The following is a 27,482-nucleotide window of genomic DNA, read 5'->3' on the forward strand; positions in this document are numbered from 1 at the left end:
AAAACAGAACGTTTTGTAACTTGAGTAATGATTACATCCCACTGGTGCCTCTGACGTTTTATCACGCTGCTGCTCTTGTGACTTATTCCTCTTTCGACGGCCAACCAAGAATAATACAGTATTCTAATTCTACACCGAAGTTGTCCGGGTAAGTGTTTGGACACATTGTAGCTATCGTAAATTATATTTTTGGGGATATAGGCTATTTGATAGCTGATAAAAATGTTTGCGTTTTCCATATATAACCAACGTGATATGTGGCAATAGTTTAGAAGTTGTCAGTGTGGAATGAATGTCAACAATGGCCTACTGAATGAAGCCTTTGTCTGACTACTCATCCTGAATTTCATTCCGCTGCTTTATAATCGCTCCATACATTCATCATGGAGAAGAAACGCTAGTTTGCCCGGAGCGATCCGGAAGCCTGTAGGTTAGGTCAACGCATGCTGTAGGTTAGGTCTAATGAACCTTTTTCCTTTGTAAAGGCTAGAGATTTAAACTTTCACTTACTCATGAAAATCCTGGTGTTATATCAAACGTATCTTAAACTCTTCACAACAACTAATTAAAATGCCTTTTTTGCTCTATTGACTGCAAAGGCAACCTTTATAATCCAATTTGTTGTTCTCTAACTAATCGGCTATGAGACTCAATCATTTTTATTTATTATTTTACCATTATTTAACTAGGCAAGTCCGTTAAGAACAAATCATTATTTTCAATGACTGTCTAGGAACTGCCTTGTTCAGGGGCAGAACAACATATTTTTACCTTGTCAGCTCGGGGATTCGATCTTGCAACCTTTCGGTTACGAGTCCACTAGGCTACCTGCCGCACCAAATAGCTCAATGTCAAAATCTGGACCCACTCAATAGCAGTATTTATAGCATTGATCTATTTAGTGATAATTCTTGCCACAATCCCAAAATCCTTTGATATTACACAAACATATGGCTTAACTTTGAACTTGTATCAAATGCAAAAACACTATCAAGCCATATCTCATGGCGAAGAGAAGTAAAGGCAGCTGACTAGCATCTGTGAAATCCAAAGAGAAGCAAGATTTGGGATTGAGTAGCAACATTTGGATTGCAATAATCTCGTTTAACCCAGAACTAAAATCTTGCGTTATTATTATGGTCGATGAGAGATTAGGATTGCAATGATATGTTTAATGCATTAAGTGCCCTTTGACCATATGTGTATTTCCAGGTGTGTGCTGCTGTATAGGTCTTGACATAATGTGGTCAGAAAAGGTATTTTTCATTTTTTAGAGGTTTATAACACATGTATTATGTTTTTCAGAGTGAACATGGTGTGGGTTCTACTTTTAGTGGCTTTCCTGAACACTGGAGCGGCCCAGTGTCAGAGATCCTCGCTGAAAGACAGTAAAAGACTGGACCCAGAGGTCAACATGAACATTGTGAGTTAGATCAAATCAATAACAGAAGCGGTGTTCTCGTAAACAAAGTGGCCAGATACTGACTGACAAATTGTATTTCTCCACACTTCAAAAACACTACCGGACTTCTTGGTTCATAGAGCTCATTAACAATTCATAGAACTAGGCAATCTTCTGGGCCACACGAACAAATAGTCATGGTGGTTACCTCATGTGGGGAGTACTGTTTTAGCCCACATTCTGCCCTTTGTACCCCATATATCCCATGAGTTATGTCAAGGAATGTCATAACATGTGATAGTGGGGCTGTTGCCATGACTGTTTTACCGGCAATCAGTAGTCATTACCGCAGTCAAATGAGTAACTAGGCTTCTCCAAAACTGCACTCTGATGGTCTTTAGTAGCCCACCAGACTTGCTAACGGCCAGTTGCTAATGACCTGGTACTCAGCGCTCTATTTAAGCAATAACGCATGAGGGGGTGTGGTATATGGCGTCGTGCCTTGACACAGCCCTTAGCTGTGGTATATTGGCCATATACCACAAACCCCAAGGTGCCTTATTGCTATTATAAACTGGTTACCAACGTAAGTAGAGCAGTAAAAATAAATGTTTTGTCAAACCCTTGGTATACGGTCTGATATACTGTGGCTGTCAGGCAATCAGCTGTCAGGGCTCAAACAACCCAGTTCGTAATGCCCATCTAATCACTCTGACATCAATGCAAATGCCATTGAAAATCGAACCAAACACTTCTTGAGAGCTCTGGCATTCAGAGTTTGAAAAGAATAGGCTCACCTGTTGCAGAGTGAGAGCCAGCTCCTCACAGCTGGTTGATGCATGGAATGAAATAAGTGTTCGTATAAGCCCATGTTGCATTTCTATAGGCTATGCAATTGTTTGAGAAAACAAGAGTTTTGATGGCTTCTATTAAAATGTAGAGGATCCCATCAGCGTTCTATAGGCTAGGCCTACTATATTTATTCCTCAACTATCCTAATATTAAGCACATTTCTTCGCTTTGCAGCTGGAGTAGCCTACCTGGCTGGCATGTAAGTGAACCGCAGGAAAAGCGGCCTCCTTTCTCTATTCAAGTACCTATGGATGACTTGTTCATTATTATTTATATTTTTTTCTGTTCCGACAGATGCATGATAATGGCCCATTCAAAACTAATTTCACAAATATAGTATGATATGTAAAGACAAGATTAAATTGAGAATAGTCTTAGGGGTGAGAATATTATCATGTGAATGATGCCCAGTGTGTGCAGTCTAAGGCAAGAAACAGCAACTTTTTTCCCCCCTGACTTTTTCGAATCATAGTGGTATGCATCATGTAGCCTAGCCCATTGGCCTATATGTTTTAATAAGGTTTGTATCACAACTAAAGTGATGCCCATAGGGCTAGAACCCCTGGAACAGGGTTGGAGAGCCCAAAGCTTACAGAGCCAAGTGAAACGTGTTCTTGTAAACTCAGTCATTACACAATTGCGTGTGAAAACAGAATTTTGACTGGGCAATATTTAATAGAGGATCCCAGCTTTCTCATGCTGCTATAGCCTATTTATTGCTCAATTCTTAAAATTAGGCACATAAATTCACTTTACAACTGGTGTAGCCTACCTGCACTAAAATACTGCTGGATTACAGGCCTTTGGTCACTTAGTTTGGTTGTTTTCTTTATAAACTGCTGGGTTATTGATGCTGGGTTATTGATGCTGGGTTATAGATGCTGGGTTATTGAGCTATGACCCAGCGGATCAGAAGACTAGAGGCGTTTAGTAGGGGCGTGGCTTTCAGTTCATTTTAGCCACCCATGGGAGTAAATGCCATTCCTGTTCATCTGTTTTGTAGACGGGTTGGGTGTTTAGCTAAGAAACCGAGGCGTGTGCAACTATGGGGCAAAACAGACATGGGTGGCATAGATTGTTGACAACATGTAAGCTACATTTTGTCTCCAATGTTTATTGAAAACATAAATACATTTGCACAATGAGAACTTGTCTCTCAAATACATTGTTACAGTTGTTGGTAAGCTAGCTAGTGAATTTTAGCCATATTAGCATTGACATGAAATCAGTCAAAACACCTCAAAGCAAGACATGGTATCAATCGAGCGGAAATGAGCCACTTACGATTCCCCAAATGGCAGTTTCTTGTCATTCTTGCTAGCAATCTGGCCATCCAGAATCACAACAACACTCCCCATGGAAGCGCGCACATTGTTTTCATGACATTGTCAGCTAACCCATCTATAGTTATCACATGTTGAGGTTTAACATTTACATTGTTGTAGCTTCAATGAGGCTTACAGCAGAGTGTAAATTCCCTAAAAGAATATTTGAATCCCATCGTTGGATACAATAAGGTGTTATACCTTATTATAAGAAATAATCTTCATGTTATAGAAGAATGTGTAAAATGCAGTAAATTAAAATGTTCAGTATGTTCATTTAACATGATGAACAGGAATGACATTTATGCTCACGGGTGGCCAATTAGATCTGCCTTAAAGCCACACTCCTAACAAGGCACGCCTCCTGAAAACAACTTAAGGATTTAATTCAAAATGACCCAGCTGCTAGGTCAACCAAGCATGAGAGTAAAAAATATCCAATTGATGGTTAAATTAACCCATGTTTGGGTAATCACAACCACCCAACATGTTGGGTTATTCACGCAACCCAACTGACTGGGTTCTCATTTACAACTGCGACCTGGCCAAGATAAAGCAAAGCAGTGCGACACAAACAACACAGAGTTACACATGAAATAAACAAACATGCAGTCAATAATACAATAGAAAAAGTCTATATACAGTGTGTGGAAATGAGGTAGGATAAGGGAGGTAAAGGCAATAAATAGGCCATAGTGGCGAGATAATTACAGTATAGCAATTAAACCCTGGAGTGATAGATGTGCAGATGAGTGTGCAAGTAGCGGTACTGGGGTGCAAAGGAGCAAAATAAAATAACAGTGTGGGGAATGAGGTAGTTGGATGGGCTATTTACAGATGGGCTATGTACAAGTGCAGTGATCTGTGGGCTGCTCTGACAGCTGGTGCTTAAAGTTAGTGAGGGAGATATGAGTCTCCAGCTTTAGTGATTTTTGCAGTTCATTCCAGTCATTGGCAGCAGAGAAATGGAAGGAAAGGCGGCCAAAAGAGGAATTGGCTTTGGGGGTGACCAGTGAGATATACCTGCTGCATGCTACGGGTGGGTGATGCTATGGTGACCAGTGAGCTGAGATAAGACATGGCTTTACCTAGCAAAGACATATAGATGACCTGGAGCCAGTGGGTTTGGTGACGAATATGAAGCGAGGGCCAGCCAACGAGAGCATACAGGTCGCAGTGGTGGGTATTATATGGGGCTTTGGTGACTAAACAGATGGCAGTGTGATAGACTGCTTCCAATTTGCTGAGTATTGGAGGCTATTTTGCAAATGACATCGCCGAAGTCAAGGATTGGTAGGATAGTCAGTTTTACGAGAGTATGTTTGGCAGCATGAGTGAAGGATGCTTTGTTGCGAAATAGGTAGCAGATTCTAGATTTAATTTTGGATTGTAAATGCTTAATGTGAGTCTGGAAGGAGAGTTTACAGCCTAACCAGACACCTAGGTATTTGTATTTGTCCACATAAAGGGCCAGAAGTATACAAAATGGTGTTATCTGCGTAGAGGTGGATCAGAGAATCACCAGCAGCAAGAGCGACATCATTGATGTATACAGAGAAAAGAGTTGGCCCGATAATTGAACCCTGTGGCACCCCCATAGAGACTGCAATAGGTCCAGACAACAGGCCCTCCGATTTGACATACTGAACTCTGTCTTAGAAGTAGTTGGTGAACCAGGCGAGGCAGTCATTTGAGAAACCAAGGCTGTTGAGTCTGCCAATAAGAATGTGGTGATTCACAGAGTCGAAAGCCCTGGCCAGGTCGATGAACACAGCTGCACAGTAATGTCTCTTATCGATGGCGGTTATGATATCGTTTAGGACCTTGAGCGTGGCTGAGGTGCACCCATGACCAGCTCGGAAACCAGATTGCATAGTGGAGAAGGTACAGTGGGATTCGAAATGGTCGGTGATCTGTTTGTTAATTTGGCTTTCGAAGACCTGGCTTCTGGCTTTCGAAAGGCAGGGTAGGATAGATATAGGTCTGTAGCAATTTGGGTCTAGAGTGTCTCCCCCTTTGAAGAGGGGGATGACAGCGGCAGCTTTCCAATCATTGGTGATCTCAGACGATACGAAAGAGAGGTTGAACAGGCTAGTAATAGGGGTTGCAACAATTTTGGCGGATCATTTTAGAAAGTGAGGGTCCAGATTGTCTAGCTCGGCTGATTTGTCGGGGTCCAGATATGGGGGGGGGGGGGGGGTGCATTCTAAACCAAATATAATTCCACACATATATTAGTAGGCTCTATTTAAAGACTATATTAAATTGAGAATAGTCTGATGGGTGAGATTATTATAATGTGCTTGACAAATTGTGAATGAGGGAATGTGTGCATGCAGCCTGTGTAAACAATCTGAGCAGAGCCCATGCCTTTCATGCAATCTTTTTTTTTTCTTCAAATCAACATTTAGCCTAAGGTTTGTATCGCAACTAAAGTTTCATAAAAGCCCAGAGATGCTGAACTTGTTTACGTTAATTAACCGCCAATTACTGTGAGACCGGCAGTTATTTGCATGGGAGTTACCGGCTGACAAAATGTCATGGGAAGTCCCTCTGTCATGTGTTGAACTTCAGCATAGATGTATCTCTAGATAGGACAATATCACAGCCATATGATATACCTAAAACCTTCAGTCTAAGATCTGTCCTAATAAAACAGAAAAAGCTATATAAAAATGTGTAAATTGCAGTAAAATGTATTTGTCTGTATCCTCTTGCTCCAGTATTTCTATATAAAAATGTGTAAATTGCAGTAAAATGTATTTGTCTGTATCCTCTTGCTCCAGTATTTCTATATAATAATGCTAATAATTATTATAATTTAATATAATAATAATAATAATTATTATTATTATTAAGGTGTAATAACCCTTGAACTGATCTTGGGTTGTTTGTTGTAAGCTAAAGGAGTTTTGATAGGCATTCATTCACTTTTCAAGAATGGATTTTAAGGGACAAATTGTGATTCTGTGTGCTTAGTGATATCAGTATAATTTGTGCTCCAGGAGCACGTACAGGCATACAGTAGTTGAAATATTTGACATGGTAAACAATCAAATGCATTCACCAAAATTTGTCAGAAAATATACAATGTATGTTTATTCATATATAAGGTGTGCCACTGGTAAAATAATGGATTTGGGCCTGGTGCATGTCAGTGGTTATCCTTAAATCTTTTATGAGCACAGTAACACAATATCATGATCCTGAATCTAGTGTCTAGTTAGTATAGAGTATTTGTCATTGGAAACTACACCGTCTCAGTGATATAATCCTAATACAATTCCCAGTAGTAATGGTTCTCGCATGCTAATGTTTCTTTCTCCCATTGTAGGCCTGAAAGCACATACCCTCTCAATAGCTCTCCTTCCCACACGCAGGTCATGTGACATGAAATTATTTTCAATACTCCCATTTCCCTATGTAAAACCAGACCCAAATGAGACAGAGCAGAACACCGATTCTCCCCTCCACCCCTGGGCCTCTGTATACTCCCCTCCATACCTCCTCAGTGTGTGTTGAGCCAGCAGAAGTTTTATCACAGTCCCACAGTCAGTAGAATGTGTAGACTTGCAGCATAGAGGGAGACAGGAAATGGTGGTGGGTATTAATTATGCATGGCTAGATTGCATGGCAGGCCTGGCCGGAACCAACAGGCTCACACGCTTTCTTTTGAAGGTCCAGATTAGTGTATATAATATCTGGGAATGGGCGTGTGGGAGGGAATGCAACAGGGGAAGAATGGATTTTTTTTGTGACATGCTGACTAGTAGAGGCAGCGGAAATAATGTTGTCTGCTTGAATTTTACTGTAATTTCACAGTGAGTAAAGTATGATAATAGGGCTGTAAAATAAAGTGTTACCATAGAAACCCTTTCTGTCAGAATTCCGAAAATATTTGACTGTTTGTTTGTTTTTGTCTTCTCTCTCTCTCTCCCACACAGAGTGAGATCATCAGGCATTGGGGCTACCCGACAGAGGAGCACGACGTCGTCACAGAGGACGGCTACATCCTGAGTGTCAACCGGATCCCGCGCGGTCTGAAGAACGGTGACGGTGGGCATCAAAAGATTCATGGCCATAGCATGGGGTTAATTCATATGGTCGGCGGCCTTAATTCTTTTAAACACGGAGTAGAGGTCTGCATTGACGTGCACTTTGGAAAGCCAGGGCCTCTAGCCCTGTGGTCAGATCCACATATCAAAGACCAACGCACACACACAAACACCGTCACTAACATCTGAAGTGCTGATATTTCCCACATTGTCAAACATTAGTACTGAGTCAAGATCCAAAATTGAAGTGGTCTTCAGCATTAGTCACTCTCGACAAGAGCGGAGGAGGAGGACTATATTTTGCGATTGCACCGCCCAGCCTACGCCTGACCTTTTGTTGTCAGAAGGTGGCTTGTCCTGTCATCACCAGCTATAATATCACATGCATCCAGTGAGGCTGTCGAGCTGCAAGTAGTTCACCTCTATGCTTCAATCATTTTGAGCCCAGACTATGATTGAATTGAATTTCTGTGGCGTTTTTACTTGTTTGGTATTCCTCATAATCCGTCCCTAGCATGAGCTGTTTCAAATGTAGCTCGGATCATTTCCAACCATCTCATTTATTAGGCTGTTGTTCTAATGTATTTACAGTGTATTTTCAATATGTCATGGGAAAAGTAATAGTTACAGTAATAAGGAAGACATTATTTGATTTAGTGTGTTAGGAATGCATAATGGTATTAAAAGTTTTAGATTTCTTCTTAACTTCTTCAACTTCTTAAGTTGTTGTCTTACAAGTTTAGGCGAAAATACCGTGATCCACCGCTTCTGTCAGGCGGAGCTACACTCGCTCTCCGGTTCCTACGAATCAGTATTCAGTTTCTCTTGCCTGTGTTGTCGCTGTATTTCATTAATAAGCAAAGTGATTGCTAAACCTCACACTAATCTCATTGGGGGACACCATTCGAGTGCAAAACAAATTCAGATGCTATAAACTATGCTTTTTTTCCCTGAACACAGTGTCTCATATCATTCTGAACAAGAACTCGTGTTCTCGACAGAGATCTCTCTGTAGGTGAATTTAAGTGCCTTGAGTATTAAACACTGGCCTTGGCTCCGGTCTTGTTTTCACTCCATTGGATTACTTTCCAAAACATGAATTAGTAAATGAACTACTTCAGTTGACCCTCTCTAATGATTTAAAATGCAAATTCAGTTTAGTGTTAATATTGACATTGGTTTGTCATTAGAAATGCTTCATAAACTAGCCAGGGGTTCCACTTGAAAGATACCCCCCAATACGATGTGATATGCCAGGGTTGAGCTAGTCTGGGGAGTTAAAAATCTCAATAATATATTGTGATATCCTCTAAATAAGTAAGGAGCCATCATGTTGTTCGTATCTCTTGATGCTTCTTGCTCCCTGCTCTGTAGAATGTGGCAGCAGCAGCACATCCAGTCAGGGAGGCAGCAGGGCTCTGTGATAGGCTGGAGATGCATCTCATTTCCTGTTGTCCCACTTCCCTTGCTCACACGGGAGAGCGTCTGGATCACTCCAAAGGAACACAGCAGAGCTGGAATGATTTCAGCCCCCAGATGGGGTTTTGTTCTGAAAACCGTGCTAGTTAGAAGAGCTAATGTTGGAAATCTTTGATGTTCAATCTAGGAGAGATACTGTAGATTTGGTCTTCTTGCACACAGCTACATTGTGGCGAAGTGGTTGAGACATATCATTCATAATGTATAACCTTTGAACAGATAACACTGTGTTTATGTCTTTGACTATACATTAGACTATTGTTAAAACAAAATCCCTCTTTGTCCCTTTAACTCCTTCGCTATTGTAACAGTGAATGACAGTGTTTTAATACTAAAATAAAACATAGATACTTAATAAACACACACACACGCACATTTCACTGTAAGACAACAGTCAGGACTTCCCATCAGCACCCACTACAAAGCATTATGTGTGCCTCTTGGAATCACCTGGGAGTTATGTTAAATCTAAAAAAATTCTCCAGCAGCGTGCTGGAAATTCAAGTAAAGGCAGTCTCGGCAACAGGGTAGGCTAGGGGTCCATTCCCTATATCAAAGTTCAATGATCACGTACACAGATTTGAAAGTGTTCTAGCAGGTGCAGTCAAATGCGCCGACAGTGCAATAGAGGGATAGTACCCAATCCTATCATCTAATGGTCTGTTTATGCAACAGATCCTGTTTCTGACAGATTTCTGGGATTTTTAAAGCTCCCAAAAATGAACTGGGAGAGTGTTTAGCCACAAGGAGAAAGGCTGCCCTGCAGCTGGGATGTACCATAGCTTGGACAGACACGCCCTCTGGTGGTGACAGTCAACACAACACTTGAATTATGAATTGACCTGTTAGTTAAATCCACTTTCAGTTGATGTATTTTTGGTCATGTTGGAATGTGAATGGATTCTTCAGCCATGTTTGAGAAGAATGGATAAATATTACATAACCACTATGTTATGCCTATGATCCTTGCTTTACTTTGCTACAATATTCACCCTATAGCAATATGCTCAATTAAGTCAATTTCTCATCCTCCTAGATCCCAAGCCTGCAGTGTTCCTCCAGCACGGTCTCCTGGCTGCGGGGAGTAACTGGGTGACCAACCTGCCCAACACCAGCCTGGCTTACCTGCTAGCCGACGCTGGCTACGACGTCTGGATCGGCAACAGCAGGGGAAACACCTGGTCCAGGAGACACCTCACACTCAGCCCTGACCACGACGAGTTCTGGCAGTTCAGGTAGCTTCAAAGATTCATTCCACTTATACTGATCCTTGCTTGCGCTTCACGTCATGGCTATGCACCTAGGCCTGGATATTCACTCAGTGGCCAGTGTTCCAGTGAGGTACACGAAAATGGTTAGCTCCTACAGAGAGTCACGAGGCTGTGGGGCAGTACAACAGCGGTGCGCAGAACGGCATCTCGGAACGCGCAACTTGTCTGTCCTTGTCACAGATGGGCTATTGCAGCCCACAACCACACCGAGTTCCACTCCTATCAGCTAAAAACAAGAAGAAGTGGCTCCAACAGATCACCAACACTGGTCAATTGAGTGGAAAAACATTGCCTGATCTGACAACTCCTGCTTCCTGTTGCGTCATGCTGATGGCAGATTCAGAATTTGGTGTAAGCAGCAGAAGTCCATGGCCCCATCCTGCCGGGTGTCAACAGTACAGGATGGTGGCGGTGGTGTAATGGTTTAGGGAATGTTTTCCCGGCACACGTTTGGTCCCTCGAAACCAACTGAACAACGTTTCCACGCCCTGAAGCATTCAGGCTATTCTGGAGGCAAAGTTAGGTCCGACCTGGTACTAGACCTAATAAACTGACCATATGAGTGTATATCCCCTGTGCTCACCAACAGAATCACAAGAGCTTCTAGTAGAAACACATGATGTTTGATATTACATGAAATGTCTATTTAAATAGTCTTGTTATGGCATTTACTGAGTTTCTTCTGTTCTTTTTCTTCAGTTATGATGAGATGGCAAAGAAGGACCTGCCAGCGGTGGTCAACCACATTCTGAAGACCACAGGCCAGGAGCAGATCTACTATATCGGCCACTCTCAGGGAACCACTATTGGTGAGATGGCTTGATTGTTGGTTATGTGTCATATTACATGAAGCAGAATATTTTTCACCTGTAGTTTGGCACTGCTATCTATTCTACACTATGGTTTACCGTTTTAAACCATGAAATGTTTTTCTGACTGCTTGTCTCTGTCCCCGTAGCTTTTATTGCATTCTCTTCCATGCCTGAGCTGGCAAGCAAAATCAAGATGTTCTTCGGCCTGGCTCCAGTGGCCACTGTAGCTTTCACTGCCAGCCCCATGAGCAAGCTCTCCATCTTCCCCGATTTCCTCATTTGGGTGAGTAGAAAATAACATTTTCTTACACTGTATTATGTCACAATTTATTCATACAGTACGTCTAACCTGTTGCTTACCTAACTTTGGCGGAAGTTTTTTTTATTTGAACAATCGGTCAGAATCTTTGATTATTTCAATACTGACTAATGCTAATCCATTGTTTGGTTTCTGTATGCTAGGATGTGTTTGGGAAGAAGGACTTCATGCCTCAGAGTGCTCTCATTAAGTGGTTCGCCACCAACGTCTGCAGTAAGAAACCTCTTAGTGAGCTGTGTGGAAACCTCTTCTTCATCCTCTGTGGCTTCGATGAGCTGAACCTCAACATGGTGCGTCTCCACAGCTCTCACATTTTGGTTATCGCTTTAAAAAAAATAAAAATATTGTACAGTATTACTGTTGTAGACTTCCTTAAATCTACATTCCTCAAGCCAATTCTATAGGTATGAATGAAGATTGGGAAGATGTTGATTTTTATATTCATTTGTTTTTGTCCAGACTCGCACACCTGTGTACACCTCCCACTGCCCAGCAGGGACCTCAGTGCAGAACATGATTCACTGGTCTCAGGTAAGAACATACCTGATGAGAGCCTATCAAAACACCCTGGATCCAATATGATTCACCTCACTTCTTCAAACCTATACATCCCGCCCCAGCCCCTGTTTGTTAAAATTGTAATGTAGGCCTACCCTAGATGCAACCTATATATCCAGGAAGGCTGGAGTGCAGGCAGCACAGTCTGAATCGAGAATGAGTTTGCTCTTCTTAAACCACGCTGTTCTAATAGCTGCAATACTGTACGAGCCTCCATTTCCTGAGCCGTGGAAGTAAGACGTCCAATCAAAGTCCAGAGGGATCAGAGCAGACACAGCTTTGGATTAAGTTCACATCTGCAGTCAGATGTACTCCCCGACTGACTGAGTCTCCCGGGCAGACTTTACTCACAACACCCTGCTCTGATCCCCCTGTCTGGGTGCCTTTGATGTTACTTTCCCTTTTACACATCTCATATCCTCCCTTACCAATCCCTCTATTCCCCCCCATCCTCTCCCTTCCAAGCCTCCACTCCGTCCACACTAGGGTTGCTTGGCTACAGGTAATTTACCAAAGTTACTTGAATCTATGGTATCTTTGGTAATTTATACTTGAATAACTTATTTTTAAAATGTTATATATAGTCTTCATTTTCATATATAGTCTTAATTTTCATATATACTCGTTTTCATATATATGTGTCCATATTGTCCGTGAGTTTCTAGTGGATAGACTATGGTTCCAGAGAAAATAGCCTAAATAATTTTAAAAAGCATCTTATCAACAATAGCATTATTTTTTTAATTAACTATGCAAATATTCAAACTTCAGTTTGGCTCCAAAACATTTACAGCAAAGACATATTGACATAGTAAAATAAATACAATTATATAGAAATGTTCCACTTTGTCATTCTTTTTCATTTTAAAATCATCTTATTTGATTATTTTATATATTAGGTCAAACGGAGCGCCTGAGATAATTACAGACATATGTGATAATCGGAAGTACCCAAAAATACCTTGAAAGTTACAAGCATTCTGGTTGTTTACTGGTTTCCAGTTATATACAGTGCATCTGGGAAAGTAATTCAGACCCCTTGACTTTTTCCCCATTTTGTTATGTTACAGACTTATTCGAAAATTGAATAAATTGTTTTTTTCCATCATCAAACGACACAAATGACAAAGCAAGTACAGGATTGTCACGGTGCGTGAATGAGGACCCAAAAGCGAATTAACAAACAGAGTTTCTTTAATGATGAACACACGTGGGCTCAGATGGACAGGTAGATTCCGACAGGACAGGACAAGGTTGCAGCAAACACGATGATAGTCTGGTTCAGGCATGAGACACACAAACAAGAATCCGACAAGGACAGGAACAAAAACAGAGAGAGATATAGGGACCTAATCAGAGGGAAAAAGGGAACAGGTGGGAAAAGGGGTGAATGAGGTAGTCAGAGAAGACAAGGAACAGCTGGGGGAAAGAGGGACAGAAACGGTAACCTAGTACGACCAGCAGAGGGAGACAGGGTGAAAGGAAAGGACAGAAACAAGACACAACATGACAATACATGACAAGGATTTTATTTTGTTTTTGTTGCTGTTGCTAATTCATAAAAAATAAAAAAAAACGGATTACATTTACATAAGTATTCAGACCCTTTACTCAGTACTTTGTTGAAGCACCTTTGGCAGCGATTACAGCCTCGAGTCTTCTTGGGTATGACGCTACAAGTTTGGCACACCTGTATTTGGGGAGTTTCTCCCATTCTTCTCTGAGGATCCTCTCAAGCTCTGCCAGGTTGAATGGGGAGCGTCGCTGCACAGCTATTTTCAGGTCTCTCCAGAGATGTTTGATCGGGTTCAAGTCCGGGCTCTGGCTGGGTCACTCAAGGACATTCAGAGACTTATCCCTAAGCCGCTCCTGAGTGGTGTTGGCTGTGTGCTTAGCATTGTTGTCCTGTTGGAAGGTGTACCTTCACCCCAGTCTGAGAACCTGCTCCAGAGCGCTCAGGACTTCATCAAGGATCTCTGTACTTTGCTCAATTCATCCTTCCCTCAATCCTGACTAGTCTCCCAGTCCCTGCTGCTGAAAAACATCCCCACAGCATGATGCTGCCACCACCATGTATCACCGTAGGGATGGTGCCAGGTTTTCCTTCCAGATGTGGCATTCAGGCCAAAGAGTTTAATCTTTGTTTCATCAGACCAGAGAATCTTGTTTCTCATGGTCTGAGAGTCTTTAGGTGCCTTTTGGCAAACTTCAAGCAGCCTGTCATGTGCCTTTTACAGAGGAGTGGCTTCCATCTGGCCACTCTATCATAAAGGCCTGATTGGTGGAATGCTGCAGAGATGGTTGTGTACCTTCAATGCTGCAGAAATGTTTTGGTACCCTTCCCAAGATCTGTGCCTCGACACAATACTGTCTCAGAGCTCTATGGACAATTCCTTCGACCTCATGGCTTGGTTTTTCCTCTGACATACACTGTCAACTGTGGGACCTTTTATATAGACTTTTTATTTATTTGATTTAGCCTTTATTTAAGTCCTTTGAGAACAAATTCTTCTTTACAATGACGGCCTACCCCGGCCACACCCTAACCCAGACGACGCTGGGCCAGTGACGGCCTACCCCGGCCACACCCTAACCCAGACGACGCTGGGCCAATGACGGCCTACCCCGGCCACACCCTAACCCAGACGACGCTGGGCCAATGACGGCCTACCCCGGCCACACCCTAACCCAGACGACGCTGGGCCAATGACGGCCTACCCCGGCCACACCCTAACCCAGACGACGCTGGGCCAATTGTGCGCCGCCCTATGGTACTCCCAATCATGGCCGGTTGTGATACAGCCTGGAATCACGCCTCTAGCACTGAGATGCAGTGCCTTAGATCGCTGCGCCACTCGGTAGCCCAGGTGTGTGCCTTTCCAAATCATGTCCAGTCAATTGAATTTATCACAGGTGGACTCCAATCAAGTTGTAGAAACATCAAGGACGATCAATGGAAACAGGATGCAACTGAGCTCAATTTCAAGCCTTACAGCAAAGGGTCTGAATACTTATGTGAATAAGGTATTTTTATTTTTTATTTGCAAACATGTCTAAAAACATGTTTTCGCTTTGTCATGATGGGGTATTGTGTGCACATTGATGAGGGAAAAAATAATTCATTACATTTTAGAATAAGGCTGTAACATAACAAAATGTGGAAAAAGGGAAGGGGTCTGAATACTTTCCAAAGGCACTGTACCTTCCCTTCACAACCCTAGTCCTCCCCAATTCAGGATGCACGGCTCGTCTGTTCATTGCTTACAACAGAGGCTTTCATGGTAACCGTTACATTATGAAGGGGGATATGTCAGAGAAGATTTTCTCTTTTATTTTCATGTTTGCAAATTTAATTTCCCAGATACTTTTTGATGCAGGGGAGTTATTATTTATGTCAAACCGACACTGATTTCACAAGCAACTGAGCAAAAACAGACGCTCGGGACATAAATAGATGATCTCAAAGACGTTGATAAATTATTCCTCAATGTTTCTGTGTCATAAATTATTCCTTCACCCTGTTTATGACACAGTTTCACACCCAAGTCAACTATCATCGACATTCCGCTGTGTGAAAAGGAGTGGCACAGACATTCCTGCTGCACACAGACTTATTGACTTAAACACGCCCATTTCCCCCACTCAACGATTCAGTGGTGTTGAAATGAATGAACCTTGAGTAAAAGTCAATCCCAGATTTACCAAAGACAACTTTAACCTCACTGAAGGTTACCTACTGTTGGACTTGGTGCACATAGTACTCTCCCAGGGGCAGATTCTGCTTGTCGACTGAAGGATCTGCCGGGACTGAATAGGATCCGTGAGATGATGAGCAGCATTGGTTACATTTGAGGTTTTTTTTTGTCACTGGTTATTTGGACGTATCAGGATTGGGTGAAGGTGGTGCTTGAACTGCTTTGCACATGTGTCTTTTGCGAGGGTGGAGATTTTGTCAATTTCTAACATGTATGAACACAGAAGTTGATCACGCAGCTGACCAAATTCCGTAAGATTTTACTTCTGGGTTAAGAGATTCTACCTTTACATCCAGGACCACCACGTCTTCAGCTACCTAGAGTCCAAGTATTTGTGATGTGTATTCTTTTTACAGGCAGTGCATGGTGAAAAGCTGATGGCCTATGACTATGGGAGAGCAGGGAACATGGCTCACTATAACCAGGTAAGGCCAGCTCAGAGCTCATTAGTCAATCAAAACACACATATACACACCACTTCACACTGAAGTTGTTTTCCAATGCTTTCAGAAGCTCCCACCTCTTTACTGGTCCATATCCACTGTTCCCTATTGGTCAATCGATGCCTTTAGCTGACATCTAGTCCATTCTTGTCTGCCCCCCCCCCCTCCAGTCGACCCCCCCGCTGTACAACATCCAGAACATGAAGGTGCCTACGGCCCTGTGGTCCGGGGGTCACGACACCCTGGCTGACCCTAAGGACGTTGCCGTGCTGCTCAACCAGGTCCCCAACCTGGTGTACCACCGCCACATCGAGTACTGGGAACACCTGGACTTCATCTGGGGTCTGGACGCCCCCCAGGAGATGTACAGTGAGATAATCAAACTGATGAGTCAGCAGGACTTGGTGTGAACAGTGGATTGTCAGGGAGAAATATGGCCAGTTTTAACCTCCGCTCTCAGCACACTAGCAGAAGCGATTTTAATACTGTATCTGAAACATATTGGGAGACATATCGCAGTGCCTGGGTGCGAGTGAGTACACACGTTTGTGCACTTTGTGTGTTTGTGACTATAAGTATGTGTAAACGCGAGTCTTCGCGTGTGTTTGAGTAAGCCATGCTCTCAAGGAGCAATAATCATGTACCTCTAAATTGGGATGGTGAGGAAAACAAGCTGTGAGTTTAGGATTCAGTGTTGTGAGGATTCCTCTATTTTGTGATTTTACTACCACCGTCCTCTTTCAGAACACTTGAATGGATTTTAGATGTCTTTAAAACAAAATAATTTAACCTTTTAACTAGGCAAGTCAGTTAAGAACTAATTCTTATTTACAATGACGGCCTACTGGGGAACAGTGGGTTAACTGCCTTGGGCAGAACAGACAGATTTTTACCTTGTCAGCTCGGGGATTAGATCCAGCAACCTGTCGCTGACTGGCCCAACTCTCTAACCACTAGGCTACCTGCCGGCATTTAAGAATGTCCCAGGTCAGTGAAAATATACTAGTAACAAACATTACAGGTTATAATCCTCCATGAGATGCAGGGTATGAATGTAGCTTAAGTTATTGGTACATTATCATGAGAAAGGTCCAGGGTCCAGTTCAACATACAGTACCTCTCTCTACAGAAATTGCACTTTTCAAACTGTCATCACTAGGACTTTATTGTGTTGTTGTGTTGGTTAATGTTGCTGTGCCTTTTTTAATCAAACACATTCAATTTGGGTTTACCTGTCCCTACTGATACTTGTCATTTTGTTACATAGATTAAGTATTTTTATTGGATCTTAGGTAAGGAAGGGTGCCGACCAAAGAATGACTGACATGTTTGTTCATTCATTTTCTACTTCCGTTGTTAGAACACTTATGTATGCTGCTTTTTAATAAATGTATCCAACTACTCAATAAAAATGTATTAAATCTGTTGTACAATTCAATTTATTGACAAGTGCTTAAGAAACCGAGTATCTACACATAGAATGCTTTAATCTGTAACAATGTTTAAATTCACTTACTCCTATGTACAATATCAAAACCAGGAACTCATCCGTTTCTAATTTACATATATTATACAATATACAAATATTGAGACGCATAGTATAAATTCAATTAATGTCATATTTCAAGGAGGTTCAACCACGAGACTAAAAATGATCTAAAAACAATTTCTTGGCCATTTTATATTGGTATGAACCTTAACGAATGGTTGCTAGACAGCTGAGGCCGAAGTGTCGAATACGAACCATAGATCGTATACATATGAACAGAGATCCTTCCTCCGTCAGACAAAAGACGCCTGACGAGAAGGTGATGTTGCCATGGTGAAAAATTCTCCATCGTCTGCAAGCCCCCCCCCCCTTCAGTCAGGCTTTTTCAGCATTGTAACAATCTTCTTGAACTGCAGTCTCCTTGCTATATCCAGTGGGGTCTCATCATCCTAAAGGACAGGATAATACATTGTTACCACCAAAGCTTAGTGAAATAGTAACGTAAAATGTCCTCTTATGCTTTATCAGAGGCGTCGAGGAGGTTAGAGAATAGATTAGTAAGCTTAACATAATGCACTTTGCAAAAGTGACCTCGCACCTACTTTGTTTTTAATAGAAACGTCTGCCTTTTTCTCCAGTAACAGTGGAACGAGTCTGTGACTCTTCCTCTGACAGACATAGTGAAGACCAGTGTTTCCCTGCTGAAATACACAGTGAACACAAAGGTCAAATAAGTCACACACAATGATCAGTAGCTCATCATTCTAATATTACAACTATATACTTCATCTCAGTACTCACATAGTCCACAGCGTCAACCTCCACTTTAGTGCTCAGAACCAGATTCATTAGTTTCACATTCTTCCTTTGCTTGTCTTCCTGTTGAAAGGAGGAAGGTTTATACCACAGTGACCAACAACACTTTCCTATTGCTCTTACAGTGTAGTTGGTGTGGCTGGTCTGGGAGCCATGACTGATGAGAGACTTAAGACTTTGCCCCACTGTATTCTAAGGTCAGCGGTTCAAAGTATATCCTACCAGAATGAGGTATCCAATCAACAGAATTGGCATGAGGATAGTGATCATCAGGTAATCCAAGAAGGAAAAGGTCCTCTTTGCAGCATAGTGCAAACATGTCCTCTGTTTCTACAGGCAGACAGGGAGAGAGAGCATGGATCAGTGCCACACATTTCACAAGACGCACAGTTTTGGCAGGCTCCTCCTTGATAACACTAACATATTTCTGTATTGTTTATTCAATTGCATGACCTAGTTGAGGAACATTCTCATTTCCATTGTAGATTCCTACAAACATTGAAGTAAAGGTCACACTTGGTCTGATAGTATCCTTTTTATCTAATATTTACATATACATTTACATATTTTTTTCTTAAATAAACATGCCCCATTCAAGAAATTTAGAACCAGGAACAGATATAGCCCTTGGTTCTCCCCAGACCTGACTGCCCTTAATCAACACAAAAATGTCCTATGGCGTTCTGCATTAGCATCGAACAGCCCCCGTGATATGCAGCTGTTCAGGGAAGCTAGAAACCATTATACACAGGCAGTTAGAAAAGCCAAGGCTAGCTTTTTCAAGCAGAAATTTGCTTCTTGCAACACTAACTCAAAAAAGTTCTGGGACACTGTAAAGTCCATGGAGAATAAGAACACCTCCTCCCAGCTGCCCACTGCACTGAAGATAGGAAACACTGTCACCACTGATAAATCCACCATAATTGAAAATTTCAATAAGCATTTTTCTACTGCTGGCCATGCTTTCCACCTGGCTACTCCTACCCCTGTCAACAGCACTGCACCCCCAACAGCAACTCGCCCAAGCCTTCCCCATTTCTCCTTCTCCCAAATCCATTCAGCTGATGTTCTGAAAGAGCTGCGAAATCTGGACCCCTACAAATCAGCCGGGCTAGACAATCTGGACCCTTTCTTTCTAAAATTATCTGCCGAAATTGTTGCCACCCCTATTACTAGCCTGTTCAACCTCTCTTTCGTGTCGTCTGAGATTCCCAAAGATTGGAAAGCAGCTGCGGTCATCCCCCTCTTCAAAGGGGGGGACACTCTTGACCCAAACTGCTACAGACCTATATCTATCCTACCATGCCTTTCTAAGGTCTTCGAAAGCCAAGTCAACAAACAGATTACCGACCATTTTGAATCTCACCATACCTTCTCTGCTATGCAATCTGGTTTCAGAGCTGGTCATGGGTGCACCTCAGCCACGCTCAAGGTCCTAAACGATATCTTAACCGCCATCGATAAGAAACATTACTGTGCAGCCGTATTCATTGATCTGGCCAAGGCTTTCGACTCTGTCAATCACCACATCCTCATCGGCAGACTCAACAGCCTTGGTTTCTCAAATGATTGCCTCGCCTGGTTCACCAACTACTTCTCTGATAGAGTTCAGTGTGTCAAATCTGAGGGTCTGTTGTCCAGACCTCTGGCAGTCTCTATGGGGGTGCCACAGGGTTCAATTCTTGGACCGACTCTCTTCTCTGTATACATCAATGAGGTCGCTCTTGCTGCTGGTGAGTCTCTGATCCACCTCTACGCAGACGACACCATTCTGTATACTTCCGGCCCTTCTTTGGACACTGTGTTAACAACCCTCCAGGCAAGCTTCAATGCCATACAACTCTCCTTCCGTGGCCTCCAATTGCTCTTAAATACAAGTAAAACTAAATGCATGCTCTTCAACCGATCACTACCTGCACCTACCCGCCTGTCCAACATCACTACTCTGGACGGCTCTGACTTAGAATACGTGGACAACTACAAATACTTAGGTGTCTGGTTAGACTGTAAACTCTCCTTCCAGACCCATATCAAACATCTCCAATCCAAAGTTAAATCTAGAATTGGCTTCCTATTTCGCAACAAAGCATCCTTCACTCATGCTGCCAAACATACCCTTGTAAAACTGACCATCCTACCAATCCTCGACTTTGGCGATGTAATTTACAAAATAGCATCCAATACCCTACTCAACAAATTGGATGCAGTCTATCACAGTGCAATCCGTTTTGTCACCAAAGCCCCATATACTACCCACCATTGCGACCTGTACGCTCTCGTTGGCTGGCCCTCGCTTCATACTCGTCGCCAAACCCACTGGCTCCATGTCATCTACAAGACCCTGCTAGGTAAAGTCCCCCCTTATCTCAGCTCGCTGGTCACCATAGCATCTCCCACCTGTAGCACACGCTCCAGCAGGTATATCTCTCTGGTCACCCCCAAAACCAATTCTTTTTTTGGCCGTCTCTCTTTCCAGTTCTCTGCTGCCAATGACTGGAACGAACTACAAAAATCTCTGAAACTGGAAACACTTATCTCCCTCACTAGCTTTAAGCACCAACTGTCAGAGCAGCTCACAGATTACTGCACCTGTACATAGCCCACCTATAATTTAGCCCTATCAACTACCTCTTTCCAAACTGTATTTAATTTATTTATTTATTTTGCTCCTTTGCACCCCATTATTTTTATTTCTACTTTGCACATTCTTCCATTGCAAAACTACCATTCCAGTGTTTTACTTGCTATATTGTATTTACTTTGCCACCAAGGCCTTTTTTTTTTGCCTTTACCTCCCTTCTCACCTCATTTGCTCACATTGTATATAGACTTGTTTATACTTTATTATTGACTGTATGTTTGTTTTACTCCATGTGTAACTCTGTGTTGTTGTATCTGTCGAACTGCTTTGCTTTATCTTGGCCAGGTCGCAATTGTAAATGAGAACTTGTTCTCAACTTGCCTACCTGGTTAAATAAAGGTAAAATAAAATAAAAAATAACAAATATAAATGACATAGTAAATAATAACTACTGTTTGTGTATTTGGTAGTCATAGAAACAAGCATAAATAAAAGTTACACAACTACTGTCCAAATGTCTCAGAACTGCATTTCCACTACCTTGTTCCTTATAGCTACATCTGCCTTCAGGTCCAAAAGGTACTTGACCATGCTGATGTTTCCACGTCTGCAGGCAGCTATGATTGGTGTATCGCCAGATTCCTCATCTTGAACATTTAAAGTCTTGGCATCCTCTTTTAGAATGTGGTACACCTTTTGAAGGTCGTTATCGTAGGCAGCTTGGCAAATGGGCTGCGGAAATAAGCAAATGGTAGCATGTAAAGTAACTTCATAAACCAGTTCATGCATTTGTAGTCTACGTATGGTAAATCAATGCATGTTGATTAGTCTTGATTTCACACCTGGGTCAAGGGTTTATTGAAGGATAAACAAACCAACAATGAAACAATGCCAACATCAGATACGGTAAGTGAGCCTACTGCCGTACTGAGAAGGAACCCTTCTGTAGCCAGTGGCAGATAAGATGAGCAGCAAAACAGGTAATTCCTGTCTCACTTCAGTTATAACTGTGAGACAACTGGCCAGCCCCTCCTTAGGTCACATTCTTTAAAAAACACAGATGACACCTGAGAGCGGTCAAATACAGGTCACCTCCGGTTTCTGTCAGATGGCTAGTGAAATATCATAGCTTATATGGGTATGGCCAACACTGCCGTTTAACAAGACAATACATCTGTAGGAGACCCCGTCGCAGAGGTGCAACTTTCACATGACCCTCCCAAATAGTGAAATTGCATTTTTGTCCCCCCCCCAGTTTTATCATTGCACTGTGATACAAAAAGCGGCATCAGTGTGCTTTAGGACCATGCGGATGCCTCAGAGCGGTCGGCTAGGCTGTTTGGTGGTTTCAGCCAACTAGATTTAGGGCCGCGTGGACACCACAGAGCGTGCGAACAGAGGCAGCTGTTGTCTATGTGTGTTATGTTTTTTCTCTGAGTTGTAAAAGCAAGTAGAACAGAAAATGACTACTTTTTATTTAACTGATGTAGCTGGCAAGGTAACTACTGTTTGACTTAACAGAAAAAGAAAATCCCAGTGCTGAGCTAGTAGTGTAACTGACATGTAACATTAGCTAATGTTTGATCCCCTCTCAACTCAAGTTATATCTTAAGTGAATGAAAAAGCTAGCTAGCTACCACAGCCAGTTCAGCTCTAGCCTCTAGCTATCTGTCAGGTAGCAGTGTCTAACAGTGGTTGTGTGTATAGAAATGTTTTGAAGCTTTTGTTTCGTACCGTTTTAACAGAAGTAAATTAACTTGGCTCGTTTTCGCCAGTTGATGTACCATAGAGCTAGCCAAAAGTTGGCTAACGTTATATAATATTTTTTATCCTCAATCACAGTCAGTATAGAAATGTAACGTAATTGGTCTGTCAGTTTTCCTACATAATTCCCTACTTTTCACACTGACACGGTGTTAACAGCTCTACAGGCTTCAGTAGAAAACACTATGCTCATCATGTCTTAGCACGATTAAATGGTGACAGCAGGGTCAGACAGCCAGGGAAGACCAGTCTACGGAGCTCAGGTGTATTTTTACAGATGCAACACTTTATTCTCTCGGTGCAGCAAACACTGGACAAGCCAGAAGCTTCAAAGATTGAAATTATTTTAAGGCCGTCTGACAAACCTTAAATTGATTTACAAACTTTACCAAGGGTTGATAAGAGGCTTTTCGTAATGACACTAAACATGTAAAACAAAAATATGAGGAAGACCTGGGAGACACTATGGATAATGATGAATGGATACAGATATGTTTGCATGTCCAGTCATGTTAATATAATCTCAGACGTAAATTACTGCAGTTTAAGGCCATCCATAGAACATACTATATGTCAGTGAAACTGAATATCACGCAATCAGAAATGCAATACCTCTGCTGGAGGTGTAAAACACAAAAGGGCCATATTTCAATGTGTTGTGAAGGCTGGCTGAATTCTGGCAAAGAGTATGTTCTTTATCTCAGCATGTCTACAAACTCTCCCTTCTCCCTGTTTTTCTTTGCTAGGAAATGTTGAGACGGTAGACTTATCAGAAGAAACTGTGTAACCTACCATTTATAGCGGCCTTGCCATTCATTCGAAGGTTGGTTATCCTCCCACAATGTCACAATGGTTGACAGTAATGTCAAGTTATGTATCAATATATTTGATTTATTTCCAGATTAAGGGTATACTGTGCAACTTTCATACAGTTTGGATGTCTTATGTGGAATACTGTGTAACAAAAGGAGTCTGTATTGAAAACATGCCCATGACAATTAATCTTAATGGTTGTACAGTCGTCTCAAATAAAACTGTGAAGGACCTCGGCGTTACTCTGGACCCTGATCTCTCTTTTGAAGAACCTATCAAGACCATTTCAAGGACAGCTTTTTTCCATCTACGTAACATTGCAAAAATCAGAAACTTTGTCCAAAAATTATGCAGAAAAATTAATCCATGCTTTTGTCACTTCTAGGTTAGACTACTGCAATGCTCTACTTTCCGGCTACCCGGATAAAGCACTAAATAAACTTCAGTTAGTGCTAAATACGGCTGCTAGAATCCTGACTAGAACCAAAAAATGTGATCATATTACTCCAGTGCTAGCCTCCCTACACTGGCTTCCTGTCAAAGCAAGGGCTGATTTCAAGGTTTTATTGCTAACCTACAAAGCATTACATGGGCTTGCTCCTACCTATCTCTCTGATTGGTCCTGCCGTACATACCTACACGTACGCTACGGTCACAAGACGCAGGCCTCCTAATTGTCCCTAGAATTTATAAGCAAACAGCTGGAGGCAGGGCTTTCTCCTTTAGAGCTCTATTTTTATGGAACAGTCTGCCTACCCATGTCAGAGACGCAAACTCGGTCTCAACCTTTAAGTCTCTACTGAAGACTCATCTCTTCAGTGGGTCATATGATGAGTGTAGTCTGGCCCAGGAGTGGGAAGGTGAACGGAAAGGCTCTGGAGCAACGAACCGCCCTTGCTGTCTCTGCCTGGCCGGTTCCCCTCTTTCCACTGGGATTCTCTGCCTCTAACCCTATTGCAGGGGCTGAGTCACTGGTTTACTGGGGCTCTCTCATACCGTCCCTGGGAGGGGTGCGTCACCTGAGTGGGTTGAGTCACTGATGTGATCATCCTGTCTGGGTTGGCGCCCCCCCCCCCCCTTGGGTTGTGCCGTGGCGGAGATCTTTGTGGGCTATACTCAGCCTTGTCTCAGGATGGTAAGTTGGTGGTTGAAGATATCCCTCTAGTGGTGTGGGGGCTGTGCTTTGGCAAAGTGGGTGGGGTTATATCCTTCCTGTTTGGCCCTGTCCAGGGGTGTCCTCGGATGGGGCCACAGTGTCTCCTGACCCCTCCTGTCTCAGCCTCCAGTATTTATGCTGCAGTAGTTTATGTGTCAGGGGGCTAGGGTCAGTTTGTTATATCTGGAGTACTTCTCCTGTCCTATTCGGTGTTCTGTGTGAATTTAAGTGTGCTCTCTCTAATTCTCTCTTTCTCTCTTTCTTTCTCTCTCTCGGAGGACCTGAGCCCTAGGACCATGCCTCAGGACTACCTGACATGATGACTCCTTGCTGTCCCCAGTCCACCTGGCCGTGCTGCTGCTCCAGTTTCAACTGTTCTGCCTTATTATTATTGGACCATGCTGGTCATTTATGAACATTTTAACATCTTGGCCATGTTCTGTTATAATCTCCACCCGGCACAGCCAGAAGAGGACTGGCCACCCCACATAGCCTGGTTCCTCTCTAGGTTTCTTCCTAGGTTTTGGCCTTTCTAGGGAGTTTTTCCTAGCCACCGTGCTTCTACACCTGCATTGCTTGCTGTTTGGGGTTTTAGGCTGGGTTTCTGTACAGCACTTTGAGATATCAGCTGATGTACAAAGGGCTATATAAATACATTTGATTTGATTTGATGGGAGATACCTATTTAGGCAATCCCTGCTGGGCTGCTCAGTCCTGGCAATGGGGGTTTGTTGGTTGTCACTCTGGCCTTGGCCTAACACACATGGAACCAATAATGAAAGTTTCACTAAGATCCTAAAGCTGAGTGGGGTGTGTTGGGTTGGGGCGCTGTAGGGCGGTGGACCCATAGGGGCAGGACGGAGCTCTACAGTACCATTAGGCCTATGATACAGTGCCCTCCGTAATTATTGAGACAGTGAAGCATTTTTTCTTCTTATAGCTCTATACTCCAAAAGTTTGGATTTTAAATCAAACAATGACTATGAAGTTACAGTGCAGACTGTCAGCTTCCATTTGAGTGTAATTTCATCCATATCGGATGAACCGTTTAGAAATGACAGAACTTTTTGTACATAGTCCCCCATTTTAGGGGCGCAAAAGTATTGGGACAAATTCACTTGTATGTGTATTAAAGTAGTAAAATTTAAGTATTTGGTCTCACATTCATAGCATGCAATGCCTACATCAAGGTTGTGAATCTACACATTTGTTGGAAGCGTTTGCTGTTTGTTTTGGTTGTGTTTCAGATTATTTTGTGCCCAATTGAAATGAATGGTAAATAATGTAGTGTCATTTTGGAGTAACATTTATTGTAAATAAGAATATAATATGTTTCTAAATACTTCTACATTAATGTGGATGCTAACATGATTACAGCTAATCCTAAATGAACTGTGAAAAATTAGGAGTGAGAAAGTTAGATGCACAAATATCATAACCCCAAAACATGCTAACAATCGCACCACTACACCAATAAAATAGCTTAGCATTTTTCAAGGGGTATGACATTTGTGTGTCTATAATTTTATCACTCATCATTATTCACCATTCCTTCAGGATTATCCATAATCATGGCAGCATCCACATTCATGTAGAAGTGTTTAGAAATAGATATTCTTATTTACAATAAAAGTGAATGTAGGAAAGTATTTCTGGTATTATGAAAAGTGTTTGACTTATTTCCTTTTCCTTCCTCTCCAAAAGTTTTGTAAGTGTAGGCTGCTATCTATCATGTTCTACATACAATTCATTATGTAAGTACATGATGTGTTATGTTTATTAATTATAATTTAGCAGTGAATGTATTAAGTAAACCAGGTTAGTCGGCTATATGACGCAACGACTGCACCCATCTGCGATTCCCGACATCTGCTTTTCACTGGAATGTGGTTTGCACGAAATTAACTGTTTTTGTGATTTTCTTTCACCCTTTTTACTCGAGACACCGATAAAGTTGCCCGAATAGTGCTTTAAATATCGTAAAGGCTAGGATGATGGCTCTCCAACCCTGTTCCCGGAGCGCTACCATCATGTAGGTTTTCATTCAAAACCCAATCTAGAGCACCCGATTCTAATAATTAGCAGGTTTACAAAATGAATCAGGTTAGTGACAACTGGGGTTGGAGTGAAAACCTACAGGAGGGTAGAGCTCCAGGAACAGGGTTGGAGAACCCTGGGCTACAGGTAGTGCTACTCAGCTGCGAGAAATTGCATCTACCTGGCTACACCTTGCAATCCACATGCTGCTTTGCTGAGGGACTGTATTGAGAGGCATCCTACTAAAACTTTCTCAGAGACTAAACAACTACACACAGACTAAAAAACGTTCCCATTAAACGTGTTTAAATGACAGCTCACCTCTGAATACACTATCCCCATGTCGCCTCTTCTTCAGTGACAAAATACTTTCCCCGCTAAAATAAAACACTTGACTTTTATTTTTAGAAGCCAGTCAAGTTAAAATTTCTTCAGAGGTAGGCTAATATTTCCACAGCCGATTTATTCATTTTTCAGTTACGCACCTATCAGATTCACCATCTGGTTAGTAGCTAGTAACGCATCTACTGTAGGGTGTGGCTTGTTTGAGTCATT

At 42.2% G+C, this 27,482-nt stretch overlaps 2 protein-coding genes across 4 annotated transcripts; one reads left to right on the plus strand and one right to left on the minus strand.

Annotated features, from left to right (window-relative positions):
- Nucleotides 1-17,697, plus strand: lipf (lipase, gastric). Of its 2 annotated transcripts, none has more exons than XM_036946231.1 (10): nt 1-148; nt 1,306-1,423; nt 7,524-7,635; nt 10,150-10,348; nt 11,084-11,193; nt 11,343-11,479; nt 11,659-11,805; nt 11,975-12,046; nt 16,185-16,253; nt 16,442-17,697. In XM_036946231.1, the coding sequence occupies exons 2-10, from the start codon at nt 1,313-1,315 to the stop codon at nt 16,679-16,681; spliced, it is 1,197 nt and encodes a 398-aa protein (XP_036802126.1). In that variant the 5' UTR covers nt 1-148; nt 1,306-1,312; the 3' UTR covers nt 16,682-17,697. The 2 variants fall into 2 exon arrangements, with proteins under 2 accessions (XP_036802126.1, XP_036802127.1); XM_036946232.1 differs by having other exon boundaries at nt 7,524-7,629.
- On the minus strand, nt 17,695-27,469 carry ankrd22 (ankyrin repeat domain 22). 2 transcript variants are annotated; one of them, XM_021564783.2, is made up of 6 exons: nt 27,249-27,469; nt 21,698-21,889; nt 18,799-18,906; nt 18,562-18,639; nt 18,363-18,458; nt 17,695-18,209 (listed from the first exon to the last, which is right to left on the minus strand). In XM_021564783.2, exons 1-6 carry the CDS (start codon nt 27,267-27,269, stop codon nt 18,132-18,134), a joined length of 573 nt encoding a protein of 190 aa, XP_021420458.2. In that variant the 5' UTR covers nt 27,270-27,469; the 3' UTR covers nt 17,695-18,131. The 2 variants fall into 2 exon arrangements, with proteins under 2 accessions (XP_021420458.2, XP_021420457.2); XM_021564782.2 differs by having other exon boundaries at nt 18,363-18,461; nt 27,249-27,466.
- Between the last annotated feature and the right edge of the window lie 13 nt (nt 27,470-27,482).

This window comes from Oncorhynchus mykiss, chromosome 16 (genome assembly GCF_013265735.2).
Source record: "Oncorhynchus mykiss isolate Arlee chromosome 16, USDA_OmykA_1.1, whole genome shotgun sequence".
In the NCBI taxonomy this organism is placed as follows: Eukaryota; Metazoa; Chordata; class Actinopteri; order Salmoniformes; family Salmonidae; genus Oncorhynchus; species Oncorhynchus mykiss.

Excerpts from the sequence above, each read along its gene's own strand:
- ankrd22 (XM_021564782.2), bottom strand. The coding sequence starts at position 27,269 with ATGGGGATAGTGTATTCAGAG. Across the intron at positions 18,907-21,697 it reads ATGTAGCTATAAGGAACAAG|AAACAGAGGACATGTTTGCA; the intron begins GTAGTGGAAATG and ends GTCTGCCTGTAG. Across the intron at positions 18,640-18,798 it reads TGATTGGATACCTCATTCTG|GAAGACAAGCAAAGGAAGAA; the intron begins GTAGGATATACT and ends TCCTTTCAACAG.
- lipf (XM_036946231.1), top strand. The coding sequence starts at position 1,313 with ATGGTGTGGGTTCTACTTTTAGTGGCTTTCCTGAACACTGGAGCGGCC. Across the intron at positions 11,480-11,658 it reads TCCCCGATTTCCTCATTTGG|GATGTGTTTGGGAAGAAGGA; the intron begins GTGAGTAGAAAA and ends TCTGTATGCTAG. Across the intron at positions 12,047-16,184 it reads ACATGATTCACTGGTCTCAG|GCAGTGCATGGTGAAAAGCT; the intron begins GTAAGAACATAC and ends TTCTTTTTACAG.